Here is a 14263-nt window from a genome sequence, read left to right as displayed (position 1 = left end):
TCTTCTTTATTTCTGGAATTCTAAGCCCCTTGGGTAGAGGCGTCAATTTATTAGCCCTTCTTTAAACATTATTTCAAGCAAAACAGACTGCTCCATTTTTGATTTACATATTTTAACCACGCTTCGGGCTGGATTTTGTCATGGACTTCAGGACCTCACCATCAGGCCCAAATGGGGGGTAGAGTACCATACTTGCCAGGAGCGAGACCGACAAAGCAATTTTTCCCCAAAGTGGTCTCCTAATTGGCCACATCGGGCTGGCTCCCAATACTACTGAACTTTTTCAGAAGACCTGCAGCTCTGAAGCCTTGGCAACCCCACCATGTGAGGTGAGTGTTCAGAGTTAGGCCTCATTCAGTTACGCAACAATAAAAACAAAACAGGATATAGACTGGTAACTCAAGTGGGATAATGGGGAATCCCTCCTTTACAGTCCCCTCTTTGAGGCACAGAGCCTCTGGCTCTGAAAGGCCCCATCCGGCCTACCACAGGGAGGCTGTCAGCATTGAGCTGGCGGCCTCTGCACACAGCAGGGGGCCCCTCTGCTGGCAAAGCTGTAAGATTGTCCCTAATTGGATCCTTAGCTATGCAAATTGGCTGCCTGCCTCCTTGGAGCAGGCAGTGATTCACTTCCCAGCCTGCCTCTAGGAAAGTTCCCTGGCAGTGGGGTTGGGTCAAGAAACTGTCCCGGCACAGTACCCCTTATCTTTCTGGGCACATTGCTATTAAGCATGCCATTCTGGGGCTGGGAAAATTCAGCCCTTTGACTCTACTATACGAAAAATTACCATCTTGCCATTAATTACGTAGGCTATTTTGCGAGCATTCTTCAGGTTTCTAAAGGTTACATTTTGGAAAAAAAAATCCAACCACAATCCAAACATTGATCATTGAAAATCAAAGGTTGCAAAATGCACCTTTGAGGCATTACAGCAATCATTTTAAGGCAGAAACAAACTTTATCAGCTACTCAAGATTTGCTACACCTGCCAAAAAACTGCAGAGCCCAAGTTTATATTGTGAATCTCATTTATTATCCTTAAAATACCTTGAATCCCGTTTTCCTCTTCTTAGTGTGCTCACTTCAGTAAAAGGAGACGATATCCTGACGTTTCTATATTAATCTTTCTATTTTACCTGACATCTGGAGCTCTTTTCCACCTTTTCTCTTATTTCAAACCCAGCTTTTATGAATTAAGGGCCTCTTACATTTCTTCCCCAAGACATGTGGCAGCAGCTCTGGCACAGATGGTAAATAATTCAACTTCATCCAAATTGAGCCCTCCTCCCCCATTTAGAATAATTTTGGCATCAGCACAGAGACTTTTCTTGGGCTGGTAGTCATTAAGACTCATTTTGGCCAGCTATCAGTGACCAGCCCTCCTCCCGGCCCCTGGAAGTTGCCCGACAAACAGATGTCCTATGTGCTCTAGTTCATTATACCTTCACAGTATAATTTGTAACACACGCATAGACACACACACACACACACACACACACACACACACACACACACACAAACTACAGCAATCTTCATGCTTCTACAATCAAAAGTACAAAATGCCTCACACCCTATTACTTGTTTTATTTGTACAAACATAAAACAGATCTAATGAGGTGTAACCATTCAAATGAAACAGTGCAGACGTGTACACGCTTATATTGAACCTAAACCAGGTCAGATTCCCTAAGAAATCTCTGCATATTCTTGAAGTTCCTGATACAGGAAATGATATAATGATAGTGTGTTGCTCTTAGATCCCCCAATTACAAATACAAAACTGTGAAAAACAAAATGAACAGAATTTAAAAGCCTAAATGGAAAATATAGGGAGACAATAGAGTAAACAAGTTGGTAAACAAAATGAGTTTTCATAATCTGTGAACATTTATGGAGCCGAATGCTGAAGCCTTTATATACATACCACAATAACAATTCTGGTGGTGGACTGAAAGCCTGTTACAGCAGATGGCTGCAGGCTTCAAGTCATAGGGCTGTACATTTCTCCATCTCCTCTGTCACTGCTTGGAAATTGTCCCAACACTGGTTGCAATACCTCATTTTAATGAGATCCTCCGTTAAGCAGAGAAACAAAAGTAATGCTGCATTACTGCAGACCTGGCCACACCACCTCCTCATTAATAGCACCACATTTGTATTCTCTTTTTTTAAATGGCTGAAAAAAAATGAAATACTTAGTTCTTTAGAACATAATTTAAAATATTTTAGGTTTTGAATTTAAAATTATTGAAGTTTTGCGTTCTATGATATAGCATGATTTATTTTGTATTATTTGGAGAATATCCCAGTGTGTGGGTATTTGAAACCAATTCATTATTAGAATCAAGAAACACACATTGTTAAAATAATTCAATACGATAGATAGAGAAACTATTTTCTCTGGTCACAGACCCCAGAACAAGGAGCAATGATCTTCAAATTTGGGCCAGGTCATTAGGAATGAAATCAAGAAGCACTTCTCCACATAAACAGTATTACAAATCTCAAACTCTCTTTCCATAAAAGGTTATGGATACTAAGTCAACTGAAATTTTAAAGGCGGATTGATAGATTTTTGTTAGGCAAGAATATAAGAAAATGAGCATTGAAAAATGATGAGCAAAGTCAGAGTAAACAGAGTTAAGGTACATCAGCTATGGTCTAATGACATGGCAGAAGAACAGACTTGAGGGATTGAATAACCTACTACTTCCTGTTCCTATATACTTAGCAAGAGTGGAATTCTAGGTATTTACTAGTTCTCTTCAATTTTAGGGTGCTCACTCCAGGGACTTGGAGCACAAATTCCAGGCTCAGCATGCCACATGTAAATTCGCACATTATAACAGACACTACACTTTTAAAAATACTTATAGGCTGTCAAGTGTTTTGGGACATCTTGTGGTTGTGAAAGGCACAATGAAAGTTTATTTTACTTTAAGGATGCTTCACAGTCTAAAGGATTAACTTGCAATTTTGAAATGTTAATACAAATGTACATGTGAATTTAATACCCAGCAATGAATGGGTTGACATACTCCTGCATGTTAAACAGAAGATTCATGTATTGCTTTACCATTTAACTACCTAGGGTAGGCACATTGTCACCATAGTATAAATATAACCTTTTATGACAATATGTCTACACCTATGTAATATTTTGTACACACCATAAATGCCAGTTATCCAACTACATCCATAAATCTTTAAAATGAATATCTTACCTCCAGGAACAAAAATGTTATTTACAAATTGTACAGAGATGAAATGTTAATGAAACTACTTTTACAAATCTCATTTTTAAAAATTCATTCATTCATCTGATAAGACCATTCATATATTTCCCATCCCCAATTGTTTTTGAGAAGAGCAGTCATTATCCTGTAAAAGCACATCATTAATTCATCTTTGAATCTAACTATTTTCCTCTAACTTTCTTCCTTCATTCCCTATAGGAGTTGCTCACACATCCTCTCCATCAGGAAAATGTAATTCATTCAGTTGCTCAAACCTGTTCTTCTACAATTCTATTAGATCATAGCTGATATGCACCACAACTCTATTTACTTTGTCATTGCTCATTATCATTTGATATTCTTATTTAACAAAAATCTACCAGACCATCATCCATGAGCAGCAAAGTACAATGGTGCAACCAAAAGCAACAGCATCCGCCAGTCTGAGACGTCAATGAAGTATGCCGGGAATATGTCATTGATGGACTATCTCAGTGAAATCTATAGTTTACTCAAATCTTCAATAATAGCTCTGGTGCTATTTTAAGCTAGTTATTGAATTTTGCACTCCAAAGCTAGTTATCGGAGGCCAATAGAGACATAACTGAAACATTAAAAAATACTACTACACTGGATGCTCTGGTCTAATTGGGAGGATAGAGCATCACTAACCTTCCCTTTGTTACCGGTCAACAGCTCAATCATTACAAGCCATACGGTCAGGCCTGATGTTCAGCAGTCAATCCATTAAAGATACAAGGACAATGTCATACTATTCATTTCACAAGCTCACGTAAATTAAAATAGAATTCAGCACAAATGAACACAAAAATCATAATAAATTGCGAAAAAGCAGATTCCTCTCAAATTAACAGACTCAGAAGTTGAAAGATAATTGATTAGTATACTTTAGGTGAATGATACATGGTAAATAGTTGCACTGCAGATACTAAGTACAATAAATATCACAAATGATTTTTAGTAACTCACCCATTATAAACACTTGAACTAGGACTGCGTTCGCGCTCTCGCTCATGGTCCCGGTCTCTGTCCCGATCTCGTTCTCTCTCCCTTGTGCGCTCTCGTTCACGATCACGCTCCCGTTCCCTCTCTCTCCGAGGGTAATAATCCCAGTGTGGTTGCTGTTGCTGCGATGATTGTTTGTTGTTGTTGTCAATTAAGGTACTCCAGGAAGAGGAAACTGGGATATTGGGATATGTCAGATTACCATAATCTGAAAGACAGAAATGTGAAATAAGAAATATAGTAGAATCATTGCTATCTTCCATTCTCAATCAAGCAATATGGAAGCATATTGACTTAAGTAATGACTAAAATCTGAGTTCAAATTCATTAGCTCAGTGTTTGCAGTAAAAATAATAGTGCTGTTATCAGCACTAAACATGGCAGAAAATGTTAGAGCTTGCCAATTCCAGTCGAAGTGAATTTTTATTGGCCTGCTAAGTCATAATAACTTCCAAGCAACCTCTCTGGCACATGGATAAACAGCACAGAAAAAGGCCATTTGGCCCAATCAGTCCAAGTTGGCGTTTAAGCTCCATTTAAACTTCCTGTTAGCTTTCCTCAGCTAAATCCATCATCGCAACCCTCTAATCCCTTCTCCCTTATGTTTGCCTGGCTTCCCTTAAAAACATCTATACTCCCTGTAGCGGCAAATTCCACATTCTCACAACTCTTCAAAAAAAAAGTTTTACTTTCTTAATTACATATTTTGTCCATTTTTCTTGCTTTCTGTTTGTAACTTGGCATTGAATTAAATATTCCAACTGACACTTTTTGCTTCAGACTCTCATGTCTCAGTAAAGGAGAGACCCCATTGCTTGTCCTGTTCCCATATGCTCAAAGTTACCTATGGAGAGTGGAATACTATTTTGGATTTCTAACTACTATAACTTTCAGTGAGGGCAAGTGCAAGTGCAACAAACAGCTAGCACTATTCATTTGCTATTGCCTTCAAAGTCTGGGCAAACAAACCTGATAATATGTGGGGTAGCACCGAAATAAAAAAAAAAGTTTGTAAAGGTCCATTTGTACACTAATATTTTTTAGGGCAAGGAAACTGTGTGCGTGCATAACATAAGAAATAGGAGCAGGAGTGGACCACACTGTCCATCAAGCTCGCTCCACCATTCAATACAATCTTGGCTGCTCTTGGGCTTCAACTCAATTTCCTCGCCTGCTCCCCATAAGTCTTAAGACACCAAAAATCTATTTATCCCAGCCTTAAATGTATTCAACGATGGGGCATCCAAAACCCTCTGGAGTAGAGAATTCCAAAGATTCACAAAATTTTGAGTAAAGTAATTTCACCTCCAGTCCCAAATGATTGGCCGCTTATCCTGAGACTGTGCCCCTGTTTTTAGATTCCCCAGCCAATGGAAACAATCTCTCAACATCCACCCTAACAAGCCCCTTCAGAATTCTGCAAATTTCAATTAGATCGCCTCTCATTCCTCTAAACTCCAGAGAATATAAACCCAATTTACTCAGCCTCCCATCAAGGGAACAATTTAGTGAACCTTCACTGTACTACCTCCAATGCAAGTATATCCTTTCTTAAATGTGGAGACCAAAACTGCACAGAGTACTCAAGGTGCAATCTCACCAAAACTGCACAACTGTAGCAAGACTTCTTTATTCTTGTAATCCAATTCCCTTGCAATACAAGCCAATATGTAATTTGCCTTCCTAACTGCTTGCTGCACCTGCATTCTAACTTTCTCCGTTCCTTGTACTAGCACACCCAAGTCTCTTTGAACATCAACATTTACAAGTTTCTCACCTTTTAAAATATATTCTACTTTTTATTCCTATGACCAAAGTGAAAATAACTTTGTACTTTCCTGTATTACACCCCATCTGCCATCTTGTTGCCCACTTACCTAACCTATTTATATCTCTTTGCAACTTCTCTTTCTACCTAGTTTGATATCACCAGCAAACTTAGATGAAGAGTCAGAGAGTAATGTTTCTAAGTCATTAATATAGATTGTAAATAGGTGTGGTGGGGGGGGGGGGAGGGGAGAGCTGTGTGTGTGCGCGCGCGTGCGTGCAAAATAAATAAGTACACATATATACACACACATTATACCAGGCCTTAATTGACTGCTAGTGGTCTCTGAAGTAGCCTAGAAAGTCACTTAACTGTAAAAAATGTCAACTGAACTACTCACCACATTCTCAGGCAAATAATAAATAGGAAAGGGCAATAAATGCAGCCTCACCATTAGCACCCAGATCCAGAGAACAATTTTAAAAATACACATGCATAGTAACAATCATTAAACAAGACATTGTATATAACCTAAAAAACTTATATACATTTCTCAATGATTAAATGCATACAGATCTTTAAGTCAGAGTGAAGGAAGTAATTCCATTTCACTTCCAATAGAAATGTTTAAAGCATATTTAATTTAAATCATGTGATGACATAATTTGCATACTGGTTTGAAAGGGCTTTTGATATCAACTAATCAAACTAGTACGTTCCTTACAATTACAGCATAGAAACAGGTCACTCAACCCAACCTGTCCTTCCCAGTGTTTATTCCCCAAATTAGTGCTAGTCCTAAAGCCATGTACCTGCTGCTCCCAAACCCCTTTACTAACCTATTCAGCCACTTATCTAATATATTTTGAAATGTTGACATACTCTCTGCTTCAAGCACTAATTTTGGTACTTTGTGTAAAAATGTTTCTCCTGCTCTGTGCCCTAAATCTCTTCCACTTAATCTTATTACCATATCTCCCCTGTTTTAGATCCCTCACCAAAGCAAAAAGCCAGTTTCTATCAATTTTGTCCACTCCCCTTAAATTGCTCCGTAATCTCCTTTGTCCACTCCCTTTAAATTGCTCCTTTCTCCTTTGTCTGATGAAAACAGCTCTAATTTCGTATTTTATATTTCACACCAGGCAGTATCTTAATTAATTATTAATAAAAGGTATAGTCAACAAAAATGTATAGTATCAAAAGTTTGAATCAATCAGATTCAATAGCTCTTCCATGTCAGCAGCCCCACTGAAATTAAACAAAAATGCATTAAGAACTGAAAAGGTGATATAGGAGGTCTTCACACTTACATTCACTTTAATTTCCATAAGAAAAATCTCTGAACATAATGTTTGTTAAATAGTGATAAGCATTTTTTTCTCCAATAACTCAAAATGCTGACTAGGCAAAACTGCAGGATACACTTACCATTAGTTGTATAACCAAATGGAGCTGTAGTACGGCTGTTATATGTTGGAGGTCCACTAAAAATCACAAGAACAAAACCATTTGTTATGCACATAATGTAACAGATGTCATGAAAAGTACAGATGCAACAGAACATTCAATATAGTAGTATAAGTTTATCTCCAGATAAAAACGTCATCCTTAGAACTGCAGACTTAGGAACTCAATGGCACAATCGGATGAGCAAACTGTCCTCTCACTTCGGAATAGTGAGCTTAGAATAGTGGGACCAAAGTTGTCTTTTGTAACTGGCCATATGCGTGATTTTTTTTAGGGGAGGCGATGGCATAGTCACTGGACTAGTATTCCAGAGACCCAGGATAATGTTCTGGGGCCCCAGGTTCGAATCCCACTACGGCAGATGGCGGAATTTAAATTAGTTAAAAGTCTGATGGTGACCATGAATCCATTGTCGATTATGTTGTAAAAACCCATCTGGTTCACTAATGCCCCTTAGGGAAGGAAATCTGCCATCCTTACCTGGTCTGGTCTACACGTAACTCCAGAACCACAGCAATGTGGTTGATTCTTAAGTGCCCTCTGAACTAGGGCAACTAGGGATGGGTAACAAATGCTGGCCTAGCATTATGGCCACACCCATAAACGAATAAAAAAAATTCAAGGGATGTGGGCATCGCTGGTGAGGACAGCATTTATTACCCATCCCTAACTGCCCTTGAGGAAGTGGTGGTGAGCTGCTGTTCAAGTAGCATTAACTTAGTTTCTAGTGGGCACAACCCAAAGCAAATGATTAAATTGGGAATCTCCCTTGGATAGACCCAAGTATGAATGAATGATAACTGGCAAGTGTGCATAGGCTATTTCATGAGTTTCATCATGTTCTGATGAAAGGTCATCGACTTGAAATGTTAGCTCAGTTTCTCTCCACATATACTGCCTGACCCGCTGAGCTTTTCCAGCCTTTTTTAGTTCTTTGATTTCCAGCATCTGCAGTATTTTGCTTTTGTTCATGAGTTAATGCATATCTTAGTTTATACATAATATCCATATAGCACTGCAGAGGTAGCCTTAAAGGAGGAGTACCATGTCAGCTCTCATAAAATTCATATGCAGCTGCTGATTTGTGAAGCACATTAGTCCATGTGCTATGTTCCACCAGTCCTTACTATCACTGTTCTATCACTATCCTCCTCACAGTTCACAACACTTCCAAGTTTTGTGTCATCTGCAAGTTTTGAAATCACGCCCTGTACACCCAAATCTGTACTGACCTCTGGGGAACTTCACTCTAAACCTTTCTCCAATCCTAAAACCAACTGTTCACCATTACTTCGTTTTCTGTCACTCAGCCAACTTCCATTTCCATGCTACTGCTGCCCCTTTTATTCTATGGGCTACAGTTTTGATGTAAGTCTATTATGCGGCATTTTACCATCCGCCACATCAACTACATTACCTTAAAAACTCAATCAATTAAACATGATTAACCTTTAACAAATCCATGCTGGCTTTCCTTAATTAATTCATATTTGTCCCAAGTGACTGTTAACTTTGCCTCAGATTATTGTTTCTAAAATCTTTCCCACCAGAACCAGATCCAGCAATGCCCCCCTCCTTGTGGGGCTGGGATCGTACTAATCAAGAAAAATATCCTGAACACACTAGAAAAACTCTTCTCCCTCTCTGCCCTTTACTATAAACTAGAATAGTAATAGTGTAAAGTCCTTTATTATCACTACTCTAGTTTTTCTATGTGGTTCATTCCTCAGCACTGACCCATTCAGATGAGGAATGTCAAAGGGACAAAACCAGGGGCGAGGGAAACAGGAAAGAAACTACCCAAGCACAATCCACACCAAGATTACTGTTGCAATTAACATTTTAAACACTCACTTTGCTTTACATCCTGAAACATTTTTCTATTCTAATACCAGTTTTATGACAACCTAGTAAATTATCAATCGATGAGAACATGCCTACCATCAGACTGCATCTTGAAAACTGCAACCAGTACTGCCAGTCAAAAAATCTGAGTGGTGTATCTTGAAGTTTTACATAATGGACTCCTTAGCAAAATTCAAGCCCACATGACTAAAGGTGTAGTGACAGCATGCATACACAACTGGCCATGAGACAGTTGGGATTGTTCTTTGAGCAGAGGTTGAAGGAGGGGACTCAAGACGTGTTCAAAATTATGAGGGGTTTTGATGAGGGTAAATAAGGAGGAACTATTTTCATTGCAAGAGGTTTGGTAGCCAGAAGACACTGATATAAGATAATTAGCAAAAGGAGGAGGAGAATTTTTTTAATGTATGGACTTGTTGTGATCTGGAATGCACTGCTTGAAATGGCGTTGGGAACAGACTCATTTGTAACTTCTGAAAGGAAATTGAACGAATACTTGAAGGAGAAAAATACTGCAGGGCTATGGGGAAAACAGTGGTATGAGACAAATTGCATAACTCTTTTAAAGAGCCAGTGCAGGCACAATTAGTCAAATAGCCATTCATCTGTGCTGCATGGTTCTACATTCAAGTATGGGAGGTATTGCGGAGAAGAGTCACGAAGCTGTTCCCTGATGTCAGAAGTCTGAGTTATCACTAAAGACTGGAGGAATGTGGGTTTTTAGCCTAGAAAGGAAAATTTCACAAAGTGAGCTAAGAGGTGTATAATATTATTAACTGCATAGAAAGAGTTAACCAGGAACATATTAAAATTGAAGTGTGAAAATAGAATTAAGGGATTTGGATTCAAACCAGTAAAGGCAAATTTAGAAATTATAATAGGAAGAGCTTTTTCACACAAAGAATAAGGGACTAAACTTCCAGCTTGAACGACGGAGGCAAACACCCATAAGTCAGTTAAGAAACAACTGAATATTACAATGGTGAATTCAGAAGAAACATCTTTTCCTATAGTGGTAAGAATGTGGAACTCACTACCACAAGGCATAATTAAGGCAACTAATATAGAGGCTTGTAGAAGGAAGCTAGATAAAAACAAATAAGAAAATAACAACAGGATATATAAGAGATTAGATGAAGAAGGGTGGGAGAATTCTCATGTGGAGCAGAAACACCAGCATGGACCTGCTGGGCTGCAGGGTCTGCTATTTTATTCATTTATGGGACGTGGGCATCGCTAGCTCGGCCAGCATTTATTGCATCTTCAGTTGCCCCTGAGAAGGTGATGGTGAGCTGCCTTCTTGAACCGTTGCAGTCCATGTGGTGTAGGTATGCCCATTGTGCTGTTAGGAAGCGAGTTTGAGGATTTTGACTCAGCAACAGCAAAGGAACAAGTTAGGATCCTCTGTGGCTTGGAGGGGAACTTGCAGTTGATAACATTCCCATGTGCCTGCTGCCCTTGTCCTTCTAGGTGGTAGAGGTCGTAGGTTTGGAAGGTGCTATCAAAGGCGCCTCAGTGCGTTGCTGCAATGCATCTTGTAGATGGTACACACTGCTGCTACTGTGCATCAGTGGTGGAGGGTGTGAATGTCAAGTGGGCTGCTTTGTCCCCGATGGTGTCAAGCTTCTCGAGTGCTGTTGGAGCTGCACTCATCCAGGCAAATGGAGTGTATTCCACCACATTCCTGACTTGAGCCTTGTAGATAGTGGATAGGCTTTGGGGAGTCAGGAGGTGAATTATTCTCTGCAGCATCTGACCTGCTTTTGTAGCCACAGTATTTATATGGTTGGTGGGTTCAGTTTCTGGTCAATTGTAACCCCCAAGATGTTGACAGGGAGGTATTCAGCGATGGTAATACCATTGAATGTCATGGAGAGATGGTTAGATTCTCTCTCACTGGAGATGGTCGTTGGCTGGCACTTATGTGCTGCAAATGTTACTTGCCGCTTATCAGCCCAAGCCTGGATACTGTCCAGGTTTTGCTGCATACAGACACTGACTGCTTCAGTATCTGTGGAGTAACAATTGATGGACATTGTGCAATCAGCAGCAAACATCCCCACTTCTGACCTTATGATGGTGGGAAGGTTATTGATGAAGCAGCTGAAGATGGTTGGCCCTAAAGCCCCTGGGGAACTTCTATAGCAATGTCCCAGGACCGAGATGATTAACATCCAACAAACACAACCATCATCCTTTGTGCTAGGTATGACTCCAATCAGTGGAGAGTCCCCCCCACCCCCTGGCCGGGCCTTCCTCGATTCCCATTGGCTCCAGTATTACTAGGGCTGCTTGGTGCCACAGAGGGTCAAAAGCTGCTTTGATGTCAAGAGCAGTCACTCTCACCTAACCTCTCGTTCAGTTCTTTAGTCCATGTTTGGACCAAGGCTGTAATGAGGTTAGGAACCGATTGTCTCTGGCGGAACCCAGAGCGTCAGTGAGCAGATTATTGCTGAGTAAGTGCCATTTGATAGCACTGTTGATGACACTTTCCATCCCTTTACTGATGATCCAGAGTAGACTGATGGGGTGGTAATTGCCTGGGTTGGAATAGTCCTGCCTTTTGTGGCCAGGACATACCTGGGCAATTTTCCACATTGCCGGATAGATGCCAGTGTTGTAGCTATACTGGAACAGCAAAGCTAGGGACGCAGCTAGTTCTGAAGCACAAGTCTTGAGTACTACTGCCAGGATATTGTCGGGGGCCATAGTCTTTGCAATATCCAGTGCCTTCAGCAGTTTCTTGATGTCATGTGGGATGAATTGAATTAGCTGAAGGCTGGCAGCTGTAATTCTGGGGGCGAGGCAGAGATGGATCATCCACTTGGCACATCTGGATGCAAATGCTTCAGCCTTGAGTTTTGGCACTGACATGCTGGGCTCCCCCATCATTAAGGATGAGAATATTTGTGAAGCCACATCTTCCGTTGACAACTGGGTGTGGCAGAACTGCAGAGTTTAGATCTGGTCCAATGGTTGTAGAATTGCTTAGCTCTATTGCATGTTGCACCTGCTGTTTGACATGCAAGTAGTCCTGTATTCTAGCTTCATCAGGTTGCCACCTCATTATTAGGTATGCCTGGTGCTGATCCTGGCATGCCCTCCTGCATTCTTCATTGAACCACGATTGCTCCCCCAGCTTGATGGTAATGGTAGAGTGGGCGATATGCTGGGCCATGAGGTTGCAGGTTGTGGTGAGTACAATTCTGCTGCCGATGGCCCACAGCGCCTCATGGCTGCCCAATTTTGATTTGCTAGATCTGTTAGAAATGTATCCCATCTAGCACAGTGGCAGTGCCACACAACACGATGGAGGGTATCCACAATGTGAAGGCGGCACTTCGTCTCCACAAGGACTCCTCGCTGGTCACTCCTTCCAATACTGTCATGGACAGATGCATCTGTAGATTGGTGGACTGTACTAATCTGTAGATAGGTAGATTGGCGAGGACGAGGTCAACTAAGTTTTTCCTTCTTGTTAGTACTCTCGCCGCCTGCCGAAGACCAGTCGAGCAGCTATGCCCTTTAGTATATCGGTCAGTAGTGCTCTGAGCCACTCTTGGGGATGGACATTGAAAACTCCACCCAGAGTACATTCTGTGCATCTGCCACCCTCAGTGCTTCCTCCAAGTTGTGTTCAAAAAGAAGCACTGATTCATCAGCTGATGGGGGACAGTAGATGGTAACCAGGAGGTGGTTTCCTTGCCCATGTTTGATCCTGATGCCATGAGACTTCAAGGGGTCCAGAGCCTGTGTTGAGGGATCCCAGGGCAACTCACTCCCAACTCTATACTGTTGTGCCACCACCTCTGGCTGGTCTGTCCTGTAGGTGGAACAGGACATACCCAGTGCTGGCAATGGTTGTGTCTGGGGCCTTGTTCGTAAGGTAATCTTTAAGTCAGGCTGTTGCAAATTTTGGCACAAGCCCCCAGACGTTAATAAGGAGAGCTTTGCAGGGTGGATAGGGCATTGTCATTTGCTTAGGTTGATGCCAGGTGATTCATCCAATTTCATTCCTTTTAGATTTTGTAGCAATATGATACAACGGAGTGGCTTGCTACTCCATTTCAGAGGGCTTTAAAGAGTCAACTACACTAGTGTGGGTCTGCAGTCAAAGGTAGGCCAAGCCAGCTAAGGACAGATTTCCTTTCTGAAAGGACATTGGTGAGCTAGATAGGTTTTTACGACAATTGACAATAGTTTCGTGGTTGCCATTAGGCGAGCTTTTAATTCCAGATTTATTAATTGAATTCAGATTTCACCAGCTACCATGGTGGGATTTGAACCCCTGCCCCTGGAGCATTAGTCTGGGCCTCTGGATTACTAGTCCAGTGTCATTATCACTATGCCGTCAACTCCCCCACGAGCTGAGTTTCTATGCTGTAAATACTATGTAATTCTAATGCAAACAAATTTGCAACTGCAATTCAAACATGTGGTCTGTTTCCTAATCCCAATTTTGTTAGCTACATGCAACTAATTTGTATACAACAGGATACCACTGTATCATTTCAGATTTTGCACTCAATATCACAGTTGAATAAAATGTGGAAATACGTAATGAGTGACCTGTAATGTGAAAAACCAGTACCAAAAATAGCTATAATTAAGAAGGTAACTTGATTCGTGTTTTGAGGGTAGGGGAGGTTTTACAACATTCAAACTATTTCAACACTACAACAAGACAGTTTCGTTTTTTGAAAACAAAATACTGCCAAATTTTCTATGTTCTCTTCTTAGAGGCAGAGTGCTGTATTTCAATAGCTACAAGTCACATGATGTGCCAGAAACTGCACAAGATTATAGCCAGGACTGGGGACACTGGACTTTATTCCCTTCCCTAAAACAAGAGTGCTAACACCAATTAACTGAGATCAGTCAACTCAAGGACCATGGACC

General features: G+C 40.8%; 1 protein-coding gene across 5 annotated transcripts in view; it reads right to left on the bottom strand.

Annotated features, from left to right (window-relative positions):
- Window positions 1-14263, bottom strand: part of fip1l1a (FIP1 like 1a (S. cerevisiae)) — a 107469-nt gene that overhangs the window by 14305 nt on the left and 78901 nt on the right. For all 5 annotated transcript variants that reach the window (XM_041200666.1, XM_041200647.1, XM_041200656.1 and 2 more), the window contains exons 13-14: window positions 7460-7515; window positions 4228-4471 (exon numbers count right to left, since the gene is read on the bottom strand). In XM_041200666.1, the coding sequence (XP_041056600.1) occupies window positions 4228-4471; window positions 7460-7515 (300 nt within the window). The remainder of the gene's footprint in view (window positions 1-4227; window positions 4472-7459; window positions 7516-14263) is intronic.

This window comes from Carcharodon carcharias, chromosome 1 (genome assembly GCF_017639515.1).
Source record: "Carcharodon carcharias isolate sCarCar2 chromosome 1, sCarCar2.pri, whole genome shotgun sequence".
In the NCBI taxonomy this organism is placed as follows: domain Eukaryota; kingdom Metazoa; phylum Chordata; class Chondrichthyes; order Lamniformes; family Lamnidae; genus Carcharodon; species Carcharodon carcharias.
Note: the sequence above shows the minus strand (reverse complement) of the source record. Positions and strands in the feature narration are given on the sequence as shown.